Source organism: Octopus bimaculoides, chromosome 14 (assembly GCF_046866305.1).
Source record: "Octopus bimaculoides isolate indiv1 chromosome 14, ASM4686630v1, whole genome shotgun sequence".
In the NCBI taxonomy this organism is placed as follows: Eukaryota; Metazoa; Mollusca; class Cephalopoda; order Octopoda; family Octopodidae; genus Octopus; species Octopus bimaculoides.
The window spans coordinates 38,258,440-38,280,939 of record NC_142941.1 but is presented as its reverse complement, the minus strand read 5'-3'; the positions used below and the strand labels follow the sequence as shown (position 1 = coordinate 38,280,939).

General features: G+C 34.0%; 1 protein-coding gene across 6 annotated transcripts in view; it reads left to right on the top strand.

Moving 5' to 3' along the window:
- LOC106879144 (protocadherin alpha-8) overlaps positions 1-22,500 on the top strand; it is a 134,053-nt gene that overhangs the window by 9,425 nt on the left and 102,128 nt on the right. For 2 of the 6 annotated variants that reach the window (XR_008265536.2, XR_016244371.1), the window contains exons 2-3: positions 2,224-4,721; positions 19,987-20,144. Coding sequence is in view for 3 of the 6 variants with exons in the window: in XM_052973078.2 (XP_052829038.1) it covers positions 2,307-4,721; positions 19,994-20,144 (2,566 nt within the window). In the remaining 3 variants the exon portion in view is untranslated. The remainder of the gene's footprint in view (positions 1-2,223; positions 4,722-19,986; positions 20,145-22,500) is intronic. The other 4 variants (XM_052973078.2, XM_014928580.3, XR_016244372.1 and 1 more) reach the window with 2 other exon arrangements.

Below are 22,500 nucleotides of genomic sequence, written 5' to 3'. Positions count from 1 at the left end.
AGATCTATGTCCATGAAAGTGTGTGTATACTTACACACACACACATACACATATAAGTTCATCCATAAATATTTCTCTTAGTCATGTATATAATCACATGGTTATATACACCACACAGACATAGACACAAGCATTTTTGCACTCACATAAGCATATATCCAATGATAAACATGCATACAGTTTTATGATACTCGACGCTTCCATACAGTTGTGTTTGCTGGAAACTATATAAATAGCTAGTTTTGACATTTGAAGCTTCCATATATCTGCACAGATGACATTGCATATGCATAAATGTATAGATATTTATACATACATTCAAATGTATATATCATACATACATACATACATATAAATGTATATTATATGCATACAGATAAATGTATATAATATATACTTACATACATACATATATATATATATATATATATGTATATATATTATACATACATATATACATAAGTATGCGTGCAGACACACATATATATGCATAAATTTCATCAATATTGTGTGTGTGTGTGTGTTTGCATGTGTGATTGTGTGCATGTGTTCATATCTGCTTATTCGCAAGCTGTCTTTGTGTAGTTGGAATATGAATGTACCCTCATGAATTGAAACACAAAGACAGTTGATAAAGATCAAAGAATAATTTTCAAGATCAAATCAAAGAAAGATCAAAGAACACAAGTTTCCATCCTAGTTTTCAATTGAAGATATCCCTTCACTCATCCTTCCTGATATTAATTAGGGGCAAGATAAAACTGAAAATATCATCATAAAAACATTCAAGTGAGACTATGATTCAAACGCAATACTAGGTTGGCTAACCACAATAATGTTATTGCCAATGTTGTCCTCTTTCTCAGGTGAAATTCATAATAAAAAAATGTCTAAATAAATATATAAATAAATAAAACTAAATAAATAATAATAAAAAAAGTAGAAGCAAGCTAGCTAGCAAATAGTTATTTGCCTGATAGAAATATATAATATATATCCATGAAATATTCTGAGGATATAATTGAAGGAAATAATATCATATATACACACACATGTATATATATACATGTATATATATATATATATATATATATATATATATATATATATATACATGTATATACATACATGTATATATATATATATATATATATATATATATATATATATATATATATATATATATATATATATTGCGATAAAGACGAAGGTATTTCTCCTATGCAGGACCTTTATTGAAACATATCAAACCAGATATTAGCTAGTCTTTGTGTTTGGTAATTTATATTATGCTAGTTATTGAATTTATAAAAATCTATTGTGTATTCAAGTGGATTTTCTGGCGTTATTGATCGTAATTATTTGATATTGGTGAAATATTACAGATATAAGCAATATTTTTATTGCTAAAGGACTACTGAAAAGCAGTTCTATTTTATTTTTATTTTTATATGTTTTCTACTGTACAATTTTTGAGAATTTAATCTCTCTTAGCTGACTAGTCCCAATATGCATGACAGGAGAGGAGAGTCATGCTAAAGAACTGTGAAAAACATTTCGCCTTGGGCACCTATCCTGGTGTCTCTCATGTGTGAAGAATCATTTAAATAATATATACATATATGTTTAATATCTGCATGCCTCTGTGTCTGTGTGCCCATGTGTGTGTGTGTGTATATATATATACATATGTCTAAATGTATGTCTATGCATATGTGTGTATATATCAATATTATTAGATATATAGATACACACACACACACACACATACATATATTCATGTCTTTACATTGAGTGTGTGTATATGTGTGTCTGTATACATATGTATGTGTGCATGTGTGTATATATATACATATATATACACACACGTATATATACATATATATACACATATATATATGTTAAAACTTTATATATTTTTTGATAGACCAAATTTTTGTGTATTTGTTTATTTCTATTTCTGCATCTATTAAGAAATGTCTATTTCTATTATTTGAAACGTAATATATGATATCAGTCTTAGTAAATTGGTTTTGAAGTAGTGGAAAAAAAAGTTGAGGCAATATCTGTAGGATATATAAGAATATCTTTTACTATATTAATAGACATTTTTAGACATTGGTAATAGTGATTCTAGGAAATTGATTTCACTCTTTTTACCTGTATAATTTACTATCATGAAGCATGTTGTAGTTAAAATAATAATTTCTTTCTATTTTTCAGATTTATGGTAAATGCTAATGCCTTGCTTCTAAATAGAAATAAATAAACAGAAATATAATTTATATATATTTTTTTTACTGATTATGCTGGCAGTAGTGTGGCCAAAACTTACATGGATTCTTATGGCTTTGCTGAAGCTATCCTGTTGTGCTGACATCATTTTTCATGTTAAAGAAGGCAGATATCCTGGTGAATATGTTGGGGACATAGCCACCCATAGACTTTTGTTAGAAAGCATTCCATTGCGAGAACACAATCTACTTACATTCAGTCAGCTGCATGAAAGTTTGAGTGGGAAATCTCAGCTATTCAACCTCACCAAAACAGGAAAACTTTACACAGCACTGACATTAGATGCTGAATCCTTTTGTAAATACAACACTGAATGTTCTGCTGTTGTTGAAGTAGCTGTTCAGAAGGAGGATTCTTTTGTGAGGATTATAGAAGTTAAAGTCATTGTCGATGATGTTAATGATAATCCACCAGAATTTCCAGACAAAACAGTTAATCTCCAGTTTTATGAAACTGACGGTAAAGGAACTGCAAAATCAATACCAAATGCTAATGATCGAGATGTTGGAGTTCTGAATTCCCAAATTACATATCAGTTAGCTGACAATGTGAATGAAACTTTCAAGTTATCGGTATCAAAAAAGTCTGTGGGTAAATCTAAACTTGAGATTATTTTAAAGAAAAAACTTGATAAAGAGATTCAAGATAAATATGTATTGAGAGTCATTGCCAGAGACAGTGGCTATCCAACTAAAGAAAATACACTTAATGTTATTGTAACTGTCACTGACCAAAATGACAATGAACCTGTTTTCACCAAGAATGTTTATAATGTTTCTGTGAGAGAAGGATACCACACAAATGAAGCCATTGTTATGATATCAGCTAAAGATTTAGATTCAGGTGAAAATGGGAATGTTTCTTACAGCTTCAATAGTGATACCACAAACCTTACAAAGTCTTATTTTCAGTTGAATAGAGAGACTGGAGAGATTTTTCTTAGTAAAAATTTTCCATTTGATAAAAGACAAACCTATAAGATTTTCATTGATGCCACAGACAATGGCAGTCCTCCATTGAGTTCTACAGCAATTGTGCTAGTTAACGTGTTAAACCAACAGAACAATGCTCCAAGGATTGATGTGAAATTTGTCTCTAAATCTGATGGAAATATTGTTACTATATCTGAAGGAGTGAAAGTTGGTAGCTTCATTGCTTACGTGAAGGTCATTGATAATGACAGTGGCCATAATGGAGAGGTTGATTGTATTCTAAATCACGAGAAGTTTATGCTTCAAAGTCTGGGGAAAAATAAGTATAAAGTTGTTCTCAAAAGTCTAGTTAATAGAGAATTAGAAAGTCACATGGATTTAAGTATTGTCTGTGAAGATAAGGGATTTCCATCCTTAAAGACAGAGAGAAAATTTTCCATAGAAGTGATGGATGTCAATGATGTACAACCATATTTTACAAAAAGCACGTTTAAATTCTTAACTTACGAAAATGAAGAACCCAATTTTCCCGTTGGGTTTATCAATGCTACAGATCCTGATTTAGGTCTGGGAGGACAGCTATCATATTCTTTGTTTGATGAACATGGATATGTTCTTCCATTTAAGATTTCCAATTTTGGATTTATTACAACAACTCAGTCATTAGATCATGAACAACAGGAAACATATAGCTTCCATGTTTTAGTCAAAGACAATGGGACACCATCTTTGAATAACACAGCCAATGTTTTTGTTGAAATCATGGATGAAAATGACAATGCACCTTATTTTACATTTCCCAGTGTTAACCCTTTCAATCTTGATGTCCATTACCATCCACAGAGTAAGAGTGACATCACAACATTAAGAGCTTCTGATAGAGACAGTCATGTAAATTCCTTCCTCAGATACGAAATACTTGGAGGCAACAATAAGCAGTTGTTTAAAGTTAATCCACACACAGGAGTTTTGTCTTTCTCTCGTACAGTTTATCAAAATGATGCTGGATCGTATAATCTAAAATTAGCTATCAAAGACAGTGGTACTCCAGTTTTATCAGCCACCACTACACTGTCTTTGACGTTAACTGTTAGCAATACAACAGCTAGAATGTACACAGCTGAAGACACTGAATCAGACAACAGAATACATATCAACTTGATGGTTATTATTGTCGTAGCAGCAGTGATAGTTTCTGTTGCTATCGTTGTGTCTATAATAGTATGTGTTGTTCATAAAAGGAGTCAGAGAAATGTTCATTATGGCACAACTAATGACTGCACTGGAGAAAGAAGACCATCGGGTTATGTGTGTGAACAAATATCACCAAAATATGATGTTCCTTTTACCATGGTAGCAGATCATGGCAGTAATAAAACTTCTCAGACTACATTATTAAGACGAGAACCTCATTCTGGATACAAATCTGACCATAACTGGGATGGTTCGACCTCAGGGATACATCTGCCTCCAATTAAACAAGAAGCTTATCAGGTAAGTTAGCTCATATTTTCAACCCTTCTAAAATATATTTCTATTACAGACAACTTACCAAATAATGGTAACCTCAGGGATTTTACATATTTTTGTTATAACCTTTTTTGTGATTTGGAAAGTTTCTCTTTAATGCATTTATTATATTATCAAAAAAAAAAAAAGATATGGCAATAAAGTATAACAAACTTACACATGCAATGCTAATTGTTTTAGGAAGCCTGTAGTCAAAAGCAGGCATAGACAGCTTCTCGGCCACTTTATCCTTAACCCAGGATACAACAACCAGTACTTATTACAGATGAATACACTAGAGCAACATGAAATAAAATACCTTACACTAGGAGACAACACATCATTCAATTCAGGAACTGATCCCACAAACTTGTGATTGTAAGCCTGACACCCTAACCACTAAGCCATGTACCTTCATTAAATATAAAATAGTGACAGATCATAATGAATACCACTTTTCCATCCTCCTTGCATCAAAGGCTGATAAATGACCCCTGCTTCCTTTAAAAACATTATGGCTTAAATCATGGAATTTTCATAAGAGTACAAAGATGTTTTTTGTTGTTGTTGTTGTTGTCACACTTCTTTGGTTATGTTTTTCTTCTTTTTTTTTGCTTTTTTACTTCTTTTTTTTACATGATACCATTTTGTTAGATACAGTTAGTTCTGAGAGAAAGTGAAAAAGTGAATGAATGCAGAAGAAAAGAATAGTTCTTAGTACTTGACTGTAGTACTTTAAATGTCAATTCTGACAGAAGGAATGACAAAGCTGATCTCAGCAGAAGTTGAACTGAGTGCAGGGTGATTGGAACAAATACCAAAAGGCATTTCATTCAATGCTACAGCAGCTCAACAAATTCCATTTCTTCAAATATATTTTTGTTTGACAGTGGCAATGTGCAGTTGGCAATTAGGCCTAAAAAGAAAAATTTTTGATTGAAAAAATAATTCAGTGGTTCTTTGGACAAGTCTCTTCTACTGTTGCCTTGTGCTGACCAAAGCTTTGTGAGTGGATTTGGTATATGGAAACTGGAAGAAGCCCATCATGTATTTTTTATGTTTTACTTGTTTCAGCATGGGACTATGACCATGCTGGGGCACCACATTGAAGGTTTTAGTCAAACTAATCAACTCCAGTACTTAGTTTTCAAGCCAGGTGCTTATTCTATCAGTCCGTTTTGCCAAACTGCTAAATTATTAGTATGTAAACAAGCCTACACTAGTTGTCATGCTGTAGTAGTGGACAAACACAGACACAGACATGCACACATTCTACTATAGCCCTGGGGCAACCAAAGCCAGTGAGTGGATTTGGCTGAGGGAAACTGGAAGAATCCTGTTGTATGTGTATGTGTATGTGTGTCTGTCTGTCTGTCTATATTTGCATGGTGTGATGACTGTTGTTGGTTTGTTTACATCCCTGTAACTTAGCAGTTCAACTAAAGCAACTGATAGAATAGGTACCAGGCTTAAAAAGTATCAGTCTAGAGATCAATTCATTTAACTAAAACTCTTCAAGGCAGTACCCTAGCTTGGCTGCATTCCTGTGATTGACACAAAAAATAAAAAGTTGGATCAAATTGATCAATCACACTCTTCAAGGTCATAATACAATATGACTGCAGTTCAATGACTCAAACACATAAAAGAATATTATTATTATCATTATCATTACTTATTCCTCATCAGGTGGTGAGCAGAAATGTTAGCACACCGGATAAAATGCTTTGTAGCATTTCTTCTGGCTTTACGTTCTGAATTAAAATTCTGCCAAGGTTGACTTTGCCTTTCATCCATTGGGGGTCAATAAAATAAGTACCAGTTGAGTACTGGGTCAATGTAATTGACTAGCACACTCCCTCCAAATGTCAGGCCTTCTGCCCATAGTAGAAAGGATTATTATCAGGGGTGTATATTTAGGGTGTGCACACCTATTGAAAATGGCAAGTTCATTATAAATATTAACCTTACTCATTAATTTACTCTTCACTCTTTTACTCTCTTTTACCTGTTTCAGTCATTTGACTGCGGCCATGCTGGAGCACCACCTTTAGTCGAGCGAATCAACCCCAGGACTTATTCTTTGGAAGCCTAGTACTTATTCTATTGGTTTCTTTTTGCCGAACCGCTAAGTTACGGGGACGTAAACACACCAGCATCGGTTGTCAAGCGATGTTGGGGAGACAAACACAAACATATACACACACATACATATATATACATATATACGACAGGCTTCTTTCAGTTTCCGTCTACCAAATCCACTCACAAGGCTTTGGTCGGCCCGAGGCTATAGTAAAAGACACTTGCCCAAGGTGTCATGCAGTGGGAATGAACCCGGAACCATGTGGTTGGTAAGCAAGCTACTTACCACACAGCCACTCCTGCACCTGATTAGAAAGCTTAATGGAAAACTTTTGTTATACCCCTGCTTGAAATTTAGTGGCACTGGGTGTGGCAGCACACCCAATACAACAACCACTATATGCCATTGATTATTATGTATTCCTCTTATTCCTTAATTTCAAATTCGAATTTATAATCCTGTCGAGTGTTGTGAAGAGATTGTTATCCTCTTTGTATTAATAGCCATGACCAAAGGGCAACAGGGTTGGTTTTAAGTCAACATCAACAACAGGGTATTTTTGTATGTATGTATGTATGTATGTATGTGTGTGTGTGTGTGTGTGTGTGTATGTATGTATGTATGTATGTATTTGTATAGTGTGATTATAATTGTATAACAAACAAACAGTATTTAGAACTCTATTTGCACTGTTATTAATGGAAAGAGAAAATGGTAAAGAAAACCCACAGAAACTGTTCAAAGTAACTCCTACTGGTTTCCATAGTCATAAAGTTCATAGAGTACACATAAAAAAAATCAAAAACAGGAGATTGATTCCGAAATTATTTAATTACACCATCTTACATCTGTTTCAGTGAATGCTATGGCTGAATTATGTAATTCAGAGCAGATACACTTTTTTTCTAAGCTGGTTGTTGTTCAACAGACAGTGAGATTATTATCTCACTTGAAGATATGTGAGAGATGGCTTCAAGAAAGGCATCTAATAAAAAATTTGCTCAAATTCAGTGTCTTCAGATCCATGGTAAAGTAGATGTTGATGATGATGAGATGCAGGAATGGATTGGTACAGACATGCACTGATGCTGACAGAGCTATCTGGTTAAACAGTTCGTTTCCCAACCAAATGATTTCAGGTTCAGTCCCACAGCTTGGCACTTTTGGCAAGTGTTCTCTATAGTTCTGGACTAACCAAAGCTTTGTAAATAGATTTGGTAGATAGACACTTAAAGAATCTCTCTCTCTCTCTCTCTCTCTCTCTCTCTCTCTATATATATATATATATATATATATATATATATATATGGGAGAATATACGAAAAAACAACAACAGACGAGGACAGGTGGTGTAAATAACAAAAGGATGTATTAGTATGACGCTCGGGAATACGGAAAGTCTTTGACGTTTCGAGCTACGCTCTTCAACAGAAAGAATACGGAGACAAGGAGAAAAACACGGAGAAAAAAAATTGAATAGTGTTCAGTCAACGGTCAATCATAATAATGGCCGATCATAACAATGGCTGACCGGAAGTTAGAAATTCTTTTTTCAATATATACATGGTGCAATTGTGTGTAAGTGTTTTGTATCTCCTCTTTACAACATGTAATCGTTGTGAATGAATGTTAGTTATTTCCAATATTCTGCAAACACATGTCTGGCCGGGGGAAATATTATCTTGCTTGGACTCACAAAAGAAATGTTAACAGAAAATTCATCCACCTTCTATATATATTTATGTCTGTAGATATACATTGTATTGTGTTTCTTTTCTTTTCTTTTTTTTATGCTATACTGCTCAACAGAACATATCTATAGATTATATTTAACAATACTTGTAATAGATAGATGTAAATATTCTATCTATATATATACAACATCTTCAGGAATTAATTTCCAAGAATTTAACACATATTAAAATGAGTCTATCCAATATACTTAGGATCATTAATAAGCAGTATCACCATGGACAGTTAAAAAGGATTTTCAGTTACTGATGAAATTTTAACACAAGATTAAAACTAGTCCAGCAATAACTCTTTATCCATCCATGGAGATGTATGTAAACACAAGGAAGTGATATCTATGACAAATTGTACTGGCTAAACTCTTTGGATATATTCAGTTGGTATACATGATAGTATACATGACCGAGTGGTTAGGATATTGCATTCATGATCATAAGAGCATGGGTTTCATTCCCCAGACCAGGCAGTGAGTTATGTCTTTGTGCAAAATACTTCATCTGATGCTACTCTGCAATTGCTTTGACATCTGCCATGTGGTACACCATGCACTTGTACAGGCAATGTTGGCTTCATGGAAAGAATAGGCTAATATACAGCACAAACATTCGATTACTGTAAATAAATCCTTTGTGTAGGTTGTTCAGCAAAAATTTGCAAAACCTGCATCTGTTGTCTATGACAGAAGAGCCCATGATATATATGCAAACACACACACACACATATATATGTCTGTGTGTCATCATCATCATCATCATCATCATCATCATCATCATCATCATCGTTTAACGTCCGCTTTCCATGCTAGCATTGGTTGGACGATTTGACTGAGGACTGGTGAACCAGATGGCTGTACCAGGCTCCAATCTGATCTGGCAGAGTTTCTACAGCTGGATGCCCTTCCTAACGCCAACCACTCAGAGAGTGTAGTAGGTGATTTTATGTGCCACCGGCATGAAGGCCAGTCAGGTAGTACTGGCAACGGCCACGCTCAAGTGGTGTTTTTTACGTGCTACCTGCACGGGAGCCAGTCCAGTGGCACTGTGTGTATGTATATATATATATATATATATATATATATATATGTATGTGTGTGTGTGTGTGTGTGTGTGGGCGTATGTGTATCTGCTCATGTATCAACAATAACCCACACAACAGTTGGTCAACTTAATGTTAACCTAATAAATTAATGGTAATAAGTGCAGGGTGGTAGAGGATATATTCTCTTCCTCTTTCTCCCCCTCTCTCTCTCTCTTTCTCTCTTGTCTACCTTTATTCTCTTCTTTTCTCCCTATCCTCTTTTTGTACCCCCTCCATCTCTCCTTTCAAAACTAACTGCATTATGAGAGGATTGAGGGAACTATTCACTGTGTCCTTTGCCTCCAAGAATTTGTGGAGGGTTGAACAAGGGGTTGTATTTCAATATTTCTTGTGTCTCATTTTTTAAAAATTTTTTTATTCAGATGATGTTTTGTTAAGATTTTTTTGTGAACTTTTCCTTTCATATTCTTTTCCAAAAAAATGTAGAACAAGCCTTTTTAGTTTACTTAATTAGACAAAATAATGTTCACTGAAATGGAATAGCTTCAGGACCATTGACTAAAAATAATTAACCATGATAGTTATTAGATATTCCACTTAGTCTTAATGACAAAATTCACCATGAAAACATTAGTAATAAGGACAATTGGGTCTAGGAGAAAGAAACCTCTGAATCTAAGAAACTAGAGTAAGCTTATCAAAGTAATTTTTAGTAGTAGGGAACAGGTATCAAAAGAATTTTGCTGAGAGCAACAAGGGAATAATATCCAACATCACAATAAGGAGGATCAGAAAAAACCTAGAACTTGCTGTAAGGATTGTTCCTGGAAACCCATTGACAAAAAAAGCAATGTTTTGAATGAAAGAAAGGGGATGACCTGAATTTCTTTTGAAAAATAGATATTTACTCTTTCCTTCAAATGATCGTTATAAATATTTGAAAGGATTATATGAATAATTCAAGGAAAATTGTCTACAATTGACATGAATATGATGGTGTTATGGTGCAATGGTGTAGGTTGTAACTCACCAGTTGAAGTATTGGTGTGAGAGTCAAGCATTCTCAGCTATGAATGTGTCACTGCACGATATTGCAGGAAAAAAAAGTTCACAAAAGTATCAGTTTCCTTATACAGAACAACTCTACAGACTGGCAAAAAACCAACATGTTAATACTCTGGTTCATTCTGCCAAATTAGCCAAAACTTTTGTCCAAGATCATGAAAAAAGAGATTTGTTTTGCTTTGGATTTCTCTTTTTTTCCTTTTGGACTATCTCCAGGTTTGAACCCTTTAGAAAATTTATGACAGATCGTTTTAGTTAAAGTTGAATTCAAAACTTTGAAAATGTAGCAAAGCTTTATTTTTAGGCAATTAACAAAAAAAAAAAAAAAAAAAAAAAAAAAAGCTACAGTTTAGTCTGCATCACTGTAAAAGCTTGCTGAGTGTATGATTAAAGTGATTTACAAAATGAAATTAAACATAACAAAAGCAAAAACAATAAATAAAACATTACGTGATAAAAATAATTATGCCAGAAACATTAATTAATAAATTTTAATTATGAATAAATATGAATCTTTTATTATATCTGAAAACAATATATGATATGATTTTATTTAAAAAAAGAGAGCATTTGTTTTTGAAACTTAATTCTATCAACTTTTAATCAGAGGCATAGGGATATATTTGTATATATGCTTGTATTTATGAATGTATATATGGATTTACATATATATATATATGTGTGTGTGTGTGTATATATATATCATCATCATCGTTTAACGTCCGCTTTCCATGCTAGCATGGGTTGGACGATTTGACTGAGGACTGGTGAAACCGGATGGCAACACCAGGCTCCAGTCTGATTTGGCAGAGTTTCTACAGCTGGATGCCCTTCCTAACGCCAACCACTCAGAGAGTGTAGTGGGTGCTTTTACGTGTCACCCGCACGAAAACGGCCACGCTCGAAATGGTGTCTTTTATGTGCCACCCGCACAAGCCAGTCCAGGGGCACTGGCAACGATCTCGCTCGAAAATCCTACAGGAGCCAGTCAGGCGGTACTGGCAACGGCCACGCTCAAAATGGTGCATCTCATGTGCCACCCGCACAAGAACCAGTCCAGGGGCACTGGCAACGATCTTACTTGGCTTGCCGGGTCTTCTCACGCACAGCCCATTTCCAAAGGTCTCGGTCCGTAGTCATCGCCTCGGTGAGGCCCAATGTACGAAGGTCTTGCCTCACCACCTCAGCCCAGGTCTTCCTGGGCCTACCTCTTCCACGGGTTCCCTCAACTGTTAGGGTGTGGCACTTTTTCACGCAGCTATCCTCCTCCATTCTCACCACATGTCCATACCAGCGCAATCGTCTCTCTTGCACGCCACAACTGATGCTTCTAATGTTCAGCTTTTCTCTCAAGATACTTACACTCTGACGGGTATTCACATTGACATTACACATCCAACGGAGCATACTGGCTTCATTCCTTGCGAGCTTACGTATGTCCTCAGCAGTTACAGCCCATGTTTCACTGCCATGTAGCATGGTTGTTCGTACTCATGCGTCATACAGTCTGCCTTTTACTCTGAGTGAGAGTCCCTTTGTCGCCAGCAGGGGTAAGAGCTCTCTAAACTTTGCCCAGGCTATTCTTATTCTAGCAGCTACACTTTCAGCGCACCCACCCCCACTACTAACTTGGTCGCCCAGATAGCGGAAGCTATCGACTACCTCTAGTTTTTCACCCTGGAATGAGATAGAAGTTGTTTCCTGTTTGTTTGCAGTCTTTATTGCACCTGAACATCTGCCACAAACAAAAACTAACTTGCTAGTTAACCTGCCTTTGATGTTGCTGCACCTCTTATGTGTCCATAGCTTGCACCGGGTACATCTTATAGAGTTACTACCTACTCCTTTTCTACATACTGAGCAGGGCCATCTACCTGAAGGGGTTTGTGTTTTATCTACCTTCCTACTTATTAGGATTTTGGTTTTAGCTAGGTTGACTCTAAGGCCCTTCAATTCTAGACCTTGCTTCCACACCTGAAACTTCTCCTCTAGTTCTGATAGTGACTCCGCAATTAGGGCAAGGTCATCAGCATATATGTATATATATATGTGTGTATATATATATATATATATATACATATACACACATATGTATATATATATGTGTATATATATATATATATATATATACATATACACACATATGTATATATATATGTGTATATATATATATATATATATATATTTATATATACATACACACATATGTATATATATATGTATATATATATATATATATATATATATATATATATATATATATATATATATATATACATACACACATATGTATATATATATGTATATATATATATATATATATATATACATACACACATATGTATATATATATGTGTATATATATATATATATATATATATACACCGTAATCCTTTGCCATATCATGGTTTGCCTATTGCAGTTTATTATTTAAACTTACATTATTTCATGGTGTTGTTTTGCATCAAAAACAATTTACAATATTTCGTGGATTTTCACCTATTGCAGGGGCTTTTGGGATGTAACACCAGCAGTAGTCAAGGGATTACTGTATATATATTTTGCCAAAGCAGACATTGGAACTTGGGGCAGTGCTCTAGCTTGTTTGTTCATGTTGAACTGTCCAAGCCATTCAAGCATGGAAAAAGTGACATCAGATGATATATATATATATATATATATATATATATATATATATATATTTACTTGTTTCAGTCATTTGACTGTGGCCATGCTGGAGCATTGTCTTTTAGTTGAAGAAGTCAACCCTAGGACTTAATCTTTGTAAGCCTTGTACTTATTCTGTCAGTCTCTTCTGCCAAACCACTAAGTTTTGGAGATGTAAACACACCAACATCAGTTGCCAAGTGATGGTAGAAGAACAAACACACACACAAACAGATGCACATATAAATATGATGGGTATCCTTCAGCTTCTGTCCACCAAATTCACCTACAAGGCTTTATATATATATACATATATGTATATATTTCCCTCTCTCACTCTCTGGGAGAGAGGCACAAGCATATACACAGACATATACACACACGGCAGTAACTTCCACCTACCAAATTCATTCACAAAGCTTGTGATTGTATATGTATGTGTGTGTTTTATATAAGTACAGTCACAATTAATAAAACCTATAAGCAGTTGCCAGTTGTTGTTTGTCTATATTTCACTTCTCTTTCTTTTTCCAAAGCATTTGATGTTGGTTTATGCTTCCAAAAATACATTTTGCGACACCAATCTGTAGTTTTCTCAGTGAGTATACAGACTGGTTACAGATTAGTGCAATGGAAAATGCTTTTGGAGGCATAAACACTCATCAAATGTTTTGGAAATAGAAAGAGATGGAAATGTAGACAAACACCAAGTGGTGAGTAAGTTTTATAGGCTTTATTTATTATGACTAATCTTAACCAAATTGGTTATAACCAATTGATGTGTATACCTTATGGTTAAGATGTTAGGTTCTCTTGGCTGGGTGATGGAAGTTGACTTGGAGAAAGAACTAAAGTTTCCATCACATAACACCCAAACTTTGTTGAGACAAGATATCTTGGTTTCTGAGACAACACGGCTGATCCTGTTGGAGTTAACTGTGTTCAAAAAGAAGAGGATGGAAAACACACAAGAGAAGAAAGCTAAGCATCTGGGATTGGTGGAGGACTGCCAGAATGAGGAGAATTAGGTGTTAGCCAGTGTAGAATAGGGCAGACAAGAATTCACTGGTAGTTCCCTGAGAATAACCCATTGAACACTGGACTCTTCAGAAATGTGCAAAAGAAGAACCATGAAGAACAACATAGAGACTGTTGAGAAAGCACCTCAATGGCTTTGACTGAAAAGAGAATTTAGTAATTGTTCTAAAATGATTGACTCCAGAAGGATAAAATGTAAAGCTAGCATTAGTTCTCTTTTATAATTTACAATTCACATCACACTTACAATGTTTACAGTCAGCTCCAATAATTAGCTGATTTTTTTCATCAATTCCAGCAGGATAGTAGACAAAATTATTCATAGTGCTGGCATTCAATAAGCACCATTCATACATGGGTCGTTTCCAGTGCCGCCTGACTGGCTCCCGTGCTGGCAGCACGTAAAAGGCTCCAAGTATGCTCTCAGAGCAGTTGGCATTAGGAAGGGCATCCGGATGTAGAAACATTGTCAGATCAGATTAGATCCTGGTGCAGCCTCCTGGCTTGCCAGTCCCCAGTCAAACCGTCCAATCCATGCCAGCATGGAAAACGGACGTTAAACGATGATGATGATGATGATGATCTTAAATTTGAATACAATATGGTACTTCTTGCATTGTCTTTGGAAGGGTAAAGAACAAAGGGCCTGGCAGGATTTGAAATCAGAATTTGAAAAGGTGTAACTAAATGCATTTTGTCTGATGCTTTGACAATTCTGCCAATACTAAAATTCCACTGTATCTTCCATGCTTAACCCTTTTGATATCACCTTTGGCTCTGTAGTACAAAGTACCCAGCTGAAACTACCTCTGGCTCTGTAGTACAAATGTCTTGTTTTCATAAGTTTTGTATTAAAATCTTCCACCAAATCTTAGTCACAATTTATGTTCTTAACACTAGTTTAATGATTACTATTTTACTAAATTCTTTGTTATATTTAAAATTAATTGAAAGAAACACAGAGCATCTCAAAATAAATATGGTAACGAAAGGGTTAAATATTAATTCCTGGTGTAAGCACTCTGGATGTAGTGAGTGGTTGATTTTATCTGCTCCCATACTTAACTAGTGCTCATTAACCTCAGAAGGATGAAAAGCAAAATTTATCTCTGCAAGATTGAATATGAAACTAAATATTCCAAAGTGTATTGTATTTCACTCTACTGATTCTACCAATCCACTACAATCCACCACAATTTTTATCTTAATAATACAAAAATGAGCCTATTTCTGAGTATAAAACTGGAGAGTAAAGTTAATTTTGATAATCTATCTGAATGAAAGACAAAGTTTTAGATTCTTGGAGAGAGATTCACTTCACTTATTTCAGTTTTAATTGCTGGCGTTGATGAAGCAGACTTGAATATCACAGTCACATTTTTTTCCATCATAAATCAGAACACTTTAGTTTATATACAAAGTGAATACGCTCTAATTGTGACAGCTGATATAATTATAAATTGGTATTATATATAGTTCGGAATGGTAGTCTTAATTGTACTCAACTTGTCTTGTGATTAACTTGTCTTTTACTCAACTTGTCTTGTGATCAAGTAATCTAATTTAGATGTATTTCCTTTTAGAACTTTCTCTTTTTCTCTCACAACCCTTATATCTTTGTTATATATTCAAAATAATAAAAAAAAAAATTACCCTGTTCATATTATACTAAATTATTGTGAACAGTATCAAAAGATGTATTATAATGAATCAGCAGATAAATTTACTATATTTTGATACCTTATATGTCTCATTTAGACAATTACAATCGACTGAGTCAATAAATTGCCTGTTAATTAGGGAAAGCACAGACCATTTTATGAACCAGTAACATTGCTTTTCTAGTTGCTTTTTTTTTTTTTAACTAATTTCAATTACTGGACTGTGACCAAGCTGGGGCACTGCCTGTATTGGTTATAGTCAAGTATATCAACTCCAGTATGCAGTTTCGTACCTAGGATATGATTTTTGCCAAATATAAAATGACAAGTGAATATTGTGGTTAAGGAAGACATGAATGCCACAAGGTATTCTTGCTCAAATGTGTTTACCCCTGGCATGGATGTGTGATTAAGATGCATACTTTGCAACAATATGGTTTTCAAGTTCAGTGCCTCTGAGCAGCAGCTTGAGCAAGTGTCTTCTACTATAGTAGACAAATACCTTTTGAATGAATCACTTGATAGACAAAATCTTTGTGGAAGCTTCTCATATATATGTATGTTTGTATGTATAAGTGCATGTGTATGTGTGTGTAAGTGCATGCATGTGTATGTCTTTGTGTCTGTGTGTGTCAACCCACTCCATCTCTTGACAACTGGAATTAGACTTGTTCAACTAAAACTCCTTATGAAGGAGCCCTGTCATGATCACAGTCCCTTGATGGAAACAAGTACAACTTAGAATATAAAACACACACGCACATACTTATTTGCATGTACTTTCACACACTCACCACACACACACACACAGATGTATATAAATACTGATTTCAAATTTTGGTACAAGGCCAGCAATTTTGAAGGAAGGGTAAGTTGATTACACCAACTTCAGTATTTTACAGATAGTTATTTTATCAACCCTGAAAGTATGAAAGACAAAGTCAGGCTCAGCAGAGTTTGGACTCAGAACATAAAGACAGACAAAATGTCACTAATCATTCTACCTGGTGTGCTATTGGTTCTCCCAGCCTTGAAGACATATATAAATCATCATCATCATCACATCGCTTAACGTCTGCTTTCCATGCTAGCAAGGGTTGGACGATTTGACTGAGGACTGGCAAACCAGATGCCTGCACCAGGCTCCAATCTAATCTGGCAGAGTTTCTACAGCTGGATGCCCTTCCTAATGCCAACCACTCCGAAAGAGTAGTGGGTGCTTTTATGTGCCATCGGGACCCCTAAAACTTTAATTTGGACCCCCAGGATCATATGGTTGAACCAATATAGTCTACTACTGACTAAGCAATCAATGATGTCACAAAAAGCTGGTGGGCTGTATATAAATTAGCTATAAGTGACAGAAGCAGCTTTGTAAGGAATATTAATTTGCATATCCAACTGGACTGCAGGTCTTGTTTCAAATGCTATAAGCTGTAGTATTTGTCTGCTAACACAAATAAAATTTCATCTGCTCTATAATTTGTGCTTTTTAGCACTCAATTTCTTTACAAGATGATTTCTGAGGACAATTACCCTAGCTTACGAAGTTTAAGCCAACACATCCAAGCTAGGTCGGAATGTGCAAATTTGTGTGTGTGTGTGCGTAGATAGATGTATATATGTACATGTATCTATGTATGTATATTTGTATAGATGTATGGATACATATAGAAAATGCATGTTAAATGCATGTTTAAGGAATTAACAAATGAATAGTTTCTCTCCACCAAATTTTACTCACAATGTATTATTCAACTAGAAGCTATTGTCTCTAGAAAAAAGTCTTATTAAACTCTAAATAATTATGTCCATTTGATTATAATACGTTATGGAGAGATAAGTTCATTAATGTGGTGCAATAGGAGTTGTATATAACTGACAATTGGTTAGTCTGAAATGCTGGACAGCAATTCTCCCATAAGCCTAAAAAGTCAATAAGTCATTCTAGTGTTTCTTTTCAAAGGAGATAGATAATTATTTCTTTGAAGTCAAGAGGGGTAGTCAGTCATTGATCTATATCTCTGATTAGAAGTCAAACAATTGAATCAGTTTGTAACTGATTAATTCCTTGATTCTTCCGCTATTAATCTCTCTGATCTATTCCTGATACAAAATACACTAATATTGTAATAATGTCCTTTTATAATATTCTTTATGTGTGACAAACATTAAATAGCAGATCTGAAATTTATGCATTTTATGATGCCAATGCTCCCAAGAAAAGCATGAACGTCACGCAATCTTATTTCCCCCACTTCTGTAAATTAGGTATCATGAATTTCAACTGACAATCAATACTGTTTTCCATTGCTGTTATTTAACCCTTGGTTGGCCCTTGTTCAGCAGACTTATGATTAAAGACATTCATCACATGGTATTCAGATCTAGAATTACATTATTTAATGCAGCATTTCTACAAATGAGCTCTATGTAAAAAAAGAATAAAATAAAATACTGGTGTCCATGAGATAACATATCTTTTAATAAAATTTAATGAAGAATTATTTTATAAAGTAATGCTATTTGCCATTTTGTAAAAAATCATGCTATGTGATATTTTTTTATGAAGAAATTCTCTCTCTAAAACAACTTTTGTTTCATTTAATGTTTTTAAAAATTTGGTTGTCTGTAAAAATAAGGATTTTCTGCAAGTTTTCAAAACTGAAATAAGGGTTCAATGAGAAAATAAACTTGGGAATGACTGACCTAACATGCCTATCTTGTTTTACAACAGTACACAAGAATTTTAGAGAAATTAGCTACTATTTCCAGCAGGTCAGACAACCATGTAGAGACTCCATTATTGTCTAATTTTATCTTTAGTGTTTAAGATCTGTTGACTTGGATGGTGAAACTAAATTATCAATGCCACAATAGTAAATCTTAGCTATAAAAAAAAAATATTTCTATCAGTCTATTGTTGCAACAAAGTTACTGATTTGTTTCATTTTCTTTTAAAGATATTATATTTCAGACAGGATATTGTTCAAACTGTTTCTCAAAGTAATACTAAAGAGAAGCCAGCTACCAACCACACTGACTAGAACCAAAATACTGGCATATTCAATGATATTTCAGTGTTGGGCAATCATTCAACTCACTTTGAGACACAAAAGAAATTATATGAAAATGAAAATTCTTAAAAAAACACAAAAAAAACAACATAGAAAAAAAAAAAGAAGGAAAATCAATTTGAGGTTAAATAGAGATAAAGTTTTGGTAAATGATAACCTAGAAATGCTTTATAACAAACATCTTGATATAACAGTCTACTAACAATTATTGATTAACATTATATATTTAACCTTTACTGAGGGTCTTATGCTTGCAAATTTTTTTTCTTTTTCATACCTCCATTTATCCTTTCATTTACTCATTCAGAACAGAGATAAACCCCACTAAAATTATTGTATAAGAATAGTATTTTTCTTTCATGGAGTGAGAGAAAGAGAGAGAGAGAGGCAGAGAGAGTATATGTGTCTATTATACTTTGGCAGAGGAAGATTGATATTTATGTTTTAATGATTTAGAAATTTTTATACAAAAAAAAAAAAAAAAAAAAAGATTGTATCTTCTCATCTGCAGAAATCATTGAACTGTGTAATTCAGCTGTCTCCATCCTAATTTCTATATTGATATCCAATTATCTTTGTTACAATACAACGTGACAAGTGATCATTGATTGCTGCAATGTATGTATAGATTTATGAAACACAATTTACTTTTCTCAGTTGAATAACGCTTTCTAATTTGTCTTCACAATACCACCACCACCACCACCACCACCACTACCAACAACAACAATACTGCAAACTCCACCACACCACCAACCCCATCAACTTCATCTTAGTTATTTTATTTTAATTATTTATTTCATTTTATTTTGTTCTCGTAGTTGTTTTTGTTTTTGACCAATCTCTTTTATTTTTTTATCCATGAGTCTTCAGGTGGCAACAGTAACATCTGGAATTGGTAAAGAAGAAAGACAATGGGTTATAGCTCCAGACCATCTTAGTGAAATGCCAGCGTTACCATCCATTACTGATAATCAACACAGTTGGAATGAAGCCAGCACAGGGCTCTATGAAACTTTACCAGGTATATATACATACATATATAAACACATATGTATAAGTAGCCATTATATAAGTATATAAATAAATAAATAACCATTAACAGATAGTTATTAAGCAAATTACATTTCTATTGAATCTTTTAATATATATTTTATACTGCAGGAAATCAAATTTAGAAACATTTTTAATGTGTGATAAATAGATATAGGGCTTACAGTGAGACAAAACTTTTGTGATTTGGTTAATATTTACAGAAAGTATAAGTGCTAGAAACAATGTGTAAGAAAGCATATATATAATTTCATCTGAACATTCTAATATAATTATTTCCCCAAACACTTTTACTCTGCATGGAAACAACTAACAGGGACCAATGACTGCACAGGTATAATTGCGTGATCACTGAGTTCAGTTTGTTACCACATGATCTCAAATTTTATATCAATGGACAAACATCTTTTACATAAGTCTCAGAACAACCAAGGCCATGTGAGTGAAATTTGTTGATGGAAATTGTATGGAAGTCCATCCTTGGGTGTCTTTCTGAACTCAAAAGGCAAAATTTTTAGTTGTTGCTCTCATGACAAAAACTTCACTGCGGAAATGTGGTCATTCCCTTTCTCAGACTAGAAAACAGAAAACATGTACTCAGGCACAGCTGACCCCTTCAGGAAACAACGTGAATCATACACTGGGAGGCAACCCTTCCATTTCTCTCAAAAATGTTATTTTGTTCCATGCTTTTCACTGCCAAGGTAACCGGAGCTGTATATTCACCTCCAGCATTAAAGAGGCTATGTCCTACTGGCCCAGCATGCGTAAATAGCCATCAGTATTGTCAATGGAATAGAAATTATAAAATCAACGGTAACTTTCTGACCACCAGTAATATGCCATAACCAGGAATATCCTACTTAACAATATAACAATATACACATATATATATATGTGTGTGTACACACACAAAATTAATATAAACAGCAGTTTGCAATGTTTCACCAAAAAGGAAAATACTAATTGTCACTAAATATGATTATTGTGTTAAAAAACATCTATATTGCTAGAAATAAGAGCTAAAATTCTCCAATGCTGTAGTTAATGCCCATATATATATATGCTTGCATGTATGTATATGTATGCATATAAACCAATTAATGTATGACAAAAGAACAGGAGTTATGTAATCATTAGCTTACTGTTTCTGTTTGCTTGTGCCTCAGCTTATAGCTTCCTCACAGCCAACAAAATGAAGTGTATATTTATTTTAGAAAAGCCTTTATACGTACACATATATACATATTTATATGATGGTGATGACAATGTTGACAATGATGATAATAACGAAGACAATGATGACAGTAATGACAATAACAAGAATGAAAATCATAACAACAATGATGACGATGGTTATAAGGAGGAGGAGGAGGAATAAGAAGATGGTGATGACGATGATGATGATAATGATGATGATAATGATGTCATCATTGCCAATGACAATGACAATGTTCCTGTTGGTGATGATGGTGACAATGCCGACGGCGACAACTATATGATGATGACGACGACTATATGATAATGATGACAGTGGTGATGGTATTGTTTTTGGTGGTGGTTATCATCATTGTCATGATGATAACAAGGGCGATATTCACACATATATGAAATAAACATATATATAAACATATATAAAATAGCTATATAATATACGCAACCTACCAAGCCTAAATTTTAGCTAAATGAAGCAGTCTTGATAGTGAACAACCATGATTGAGACAGCTAGAAGGATTACATCTGTCTCATTAGAGTGTTTTATCAGTGCAGCAATATATTCCACATCATCCCTTACGATTTGCTGGTATATCTATAGAACACTAGAATTAATTTATAAATCTACCTACTACCTTAATCCTTTAGACAGCTCTTAAGTCATGATATTCCCATCTTTTTTTTTTTTTATCAGGCTTAGCGAGTATTACTTTACATCCCATTAACAATAAGCCACTGTGCCTCCAAAATCATGCCCTCATATTAGATACATGCACACACACTCACACATATGCACGCACGCACACACACACAAACACACACATTCACTCACACATATATTTACATATGTGAGTGTATATATATGTATATATGTATACATATGAATATATACATATATATATAAATATATATACACGAATATATATAAATATATATGAATACACATATATATATGAATATCTGTATATATACATATATATATACGTGAGTGTGTATGTGTAAATGTGTATGTATGTGTCTCTATGTGTATGTGCATATGTGCATGTATATGTGAATCTATCCATCTATCTATCTATCTATCTATTTATCTGTCTGTCTGTCTGTTTATCTAT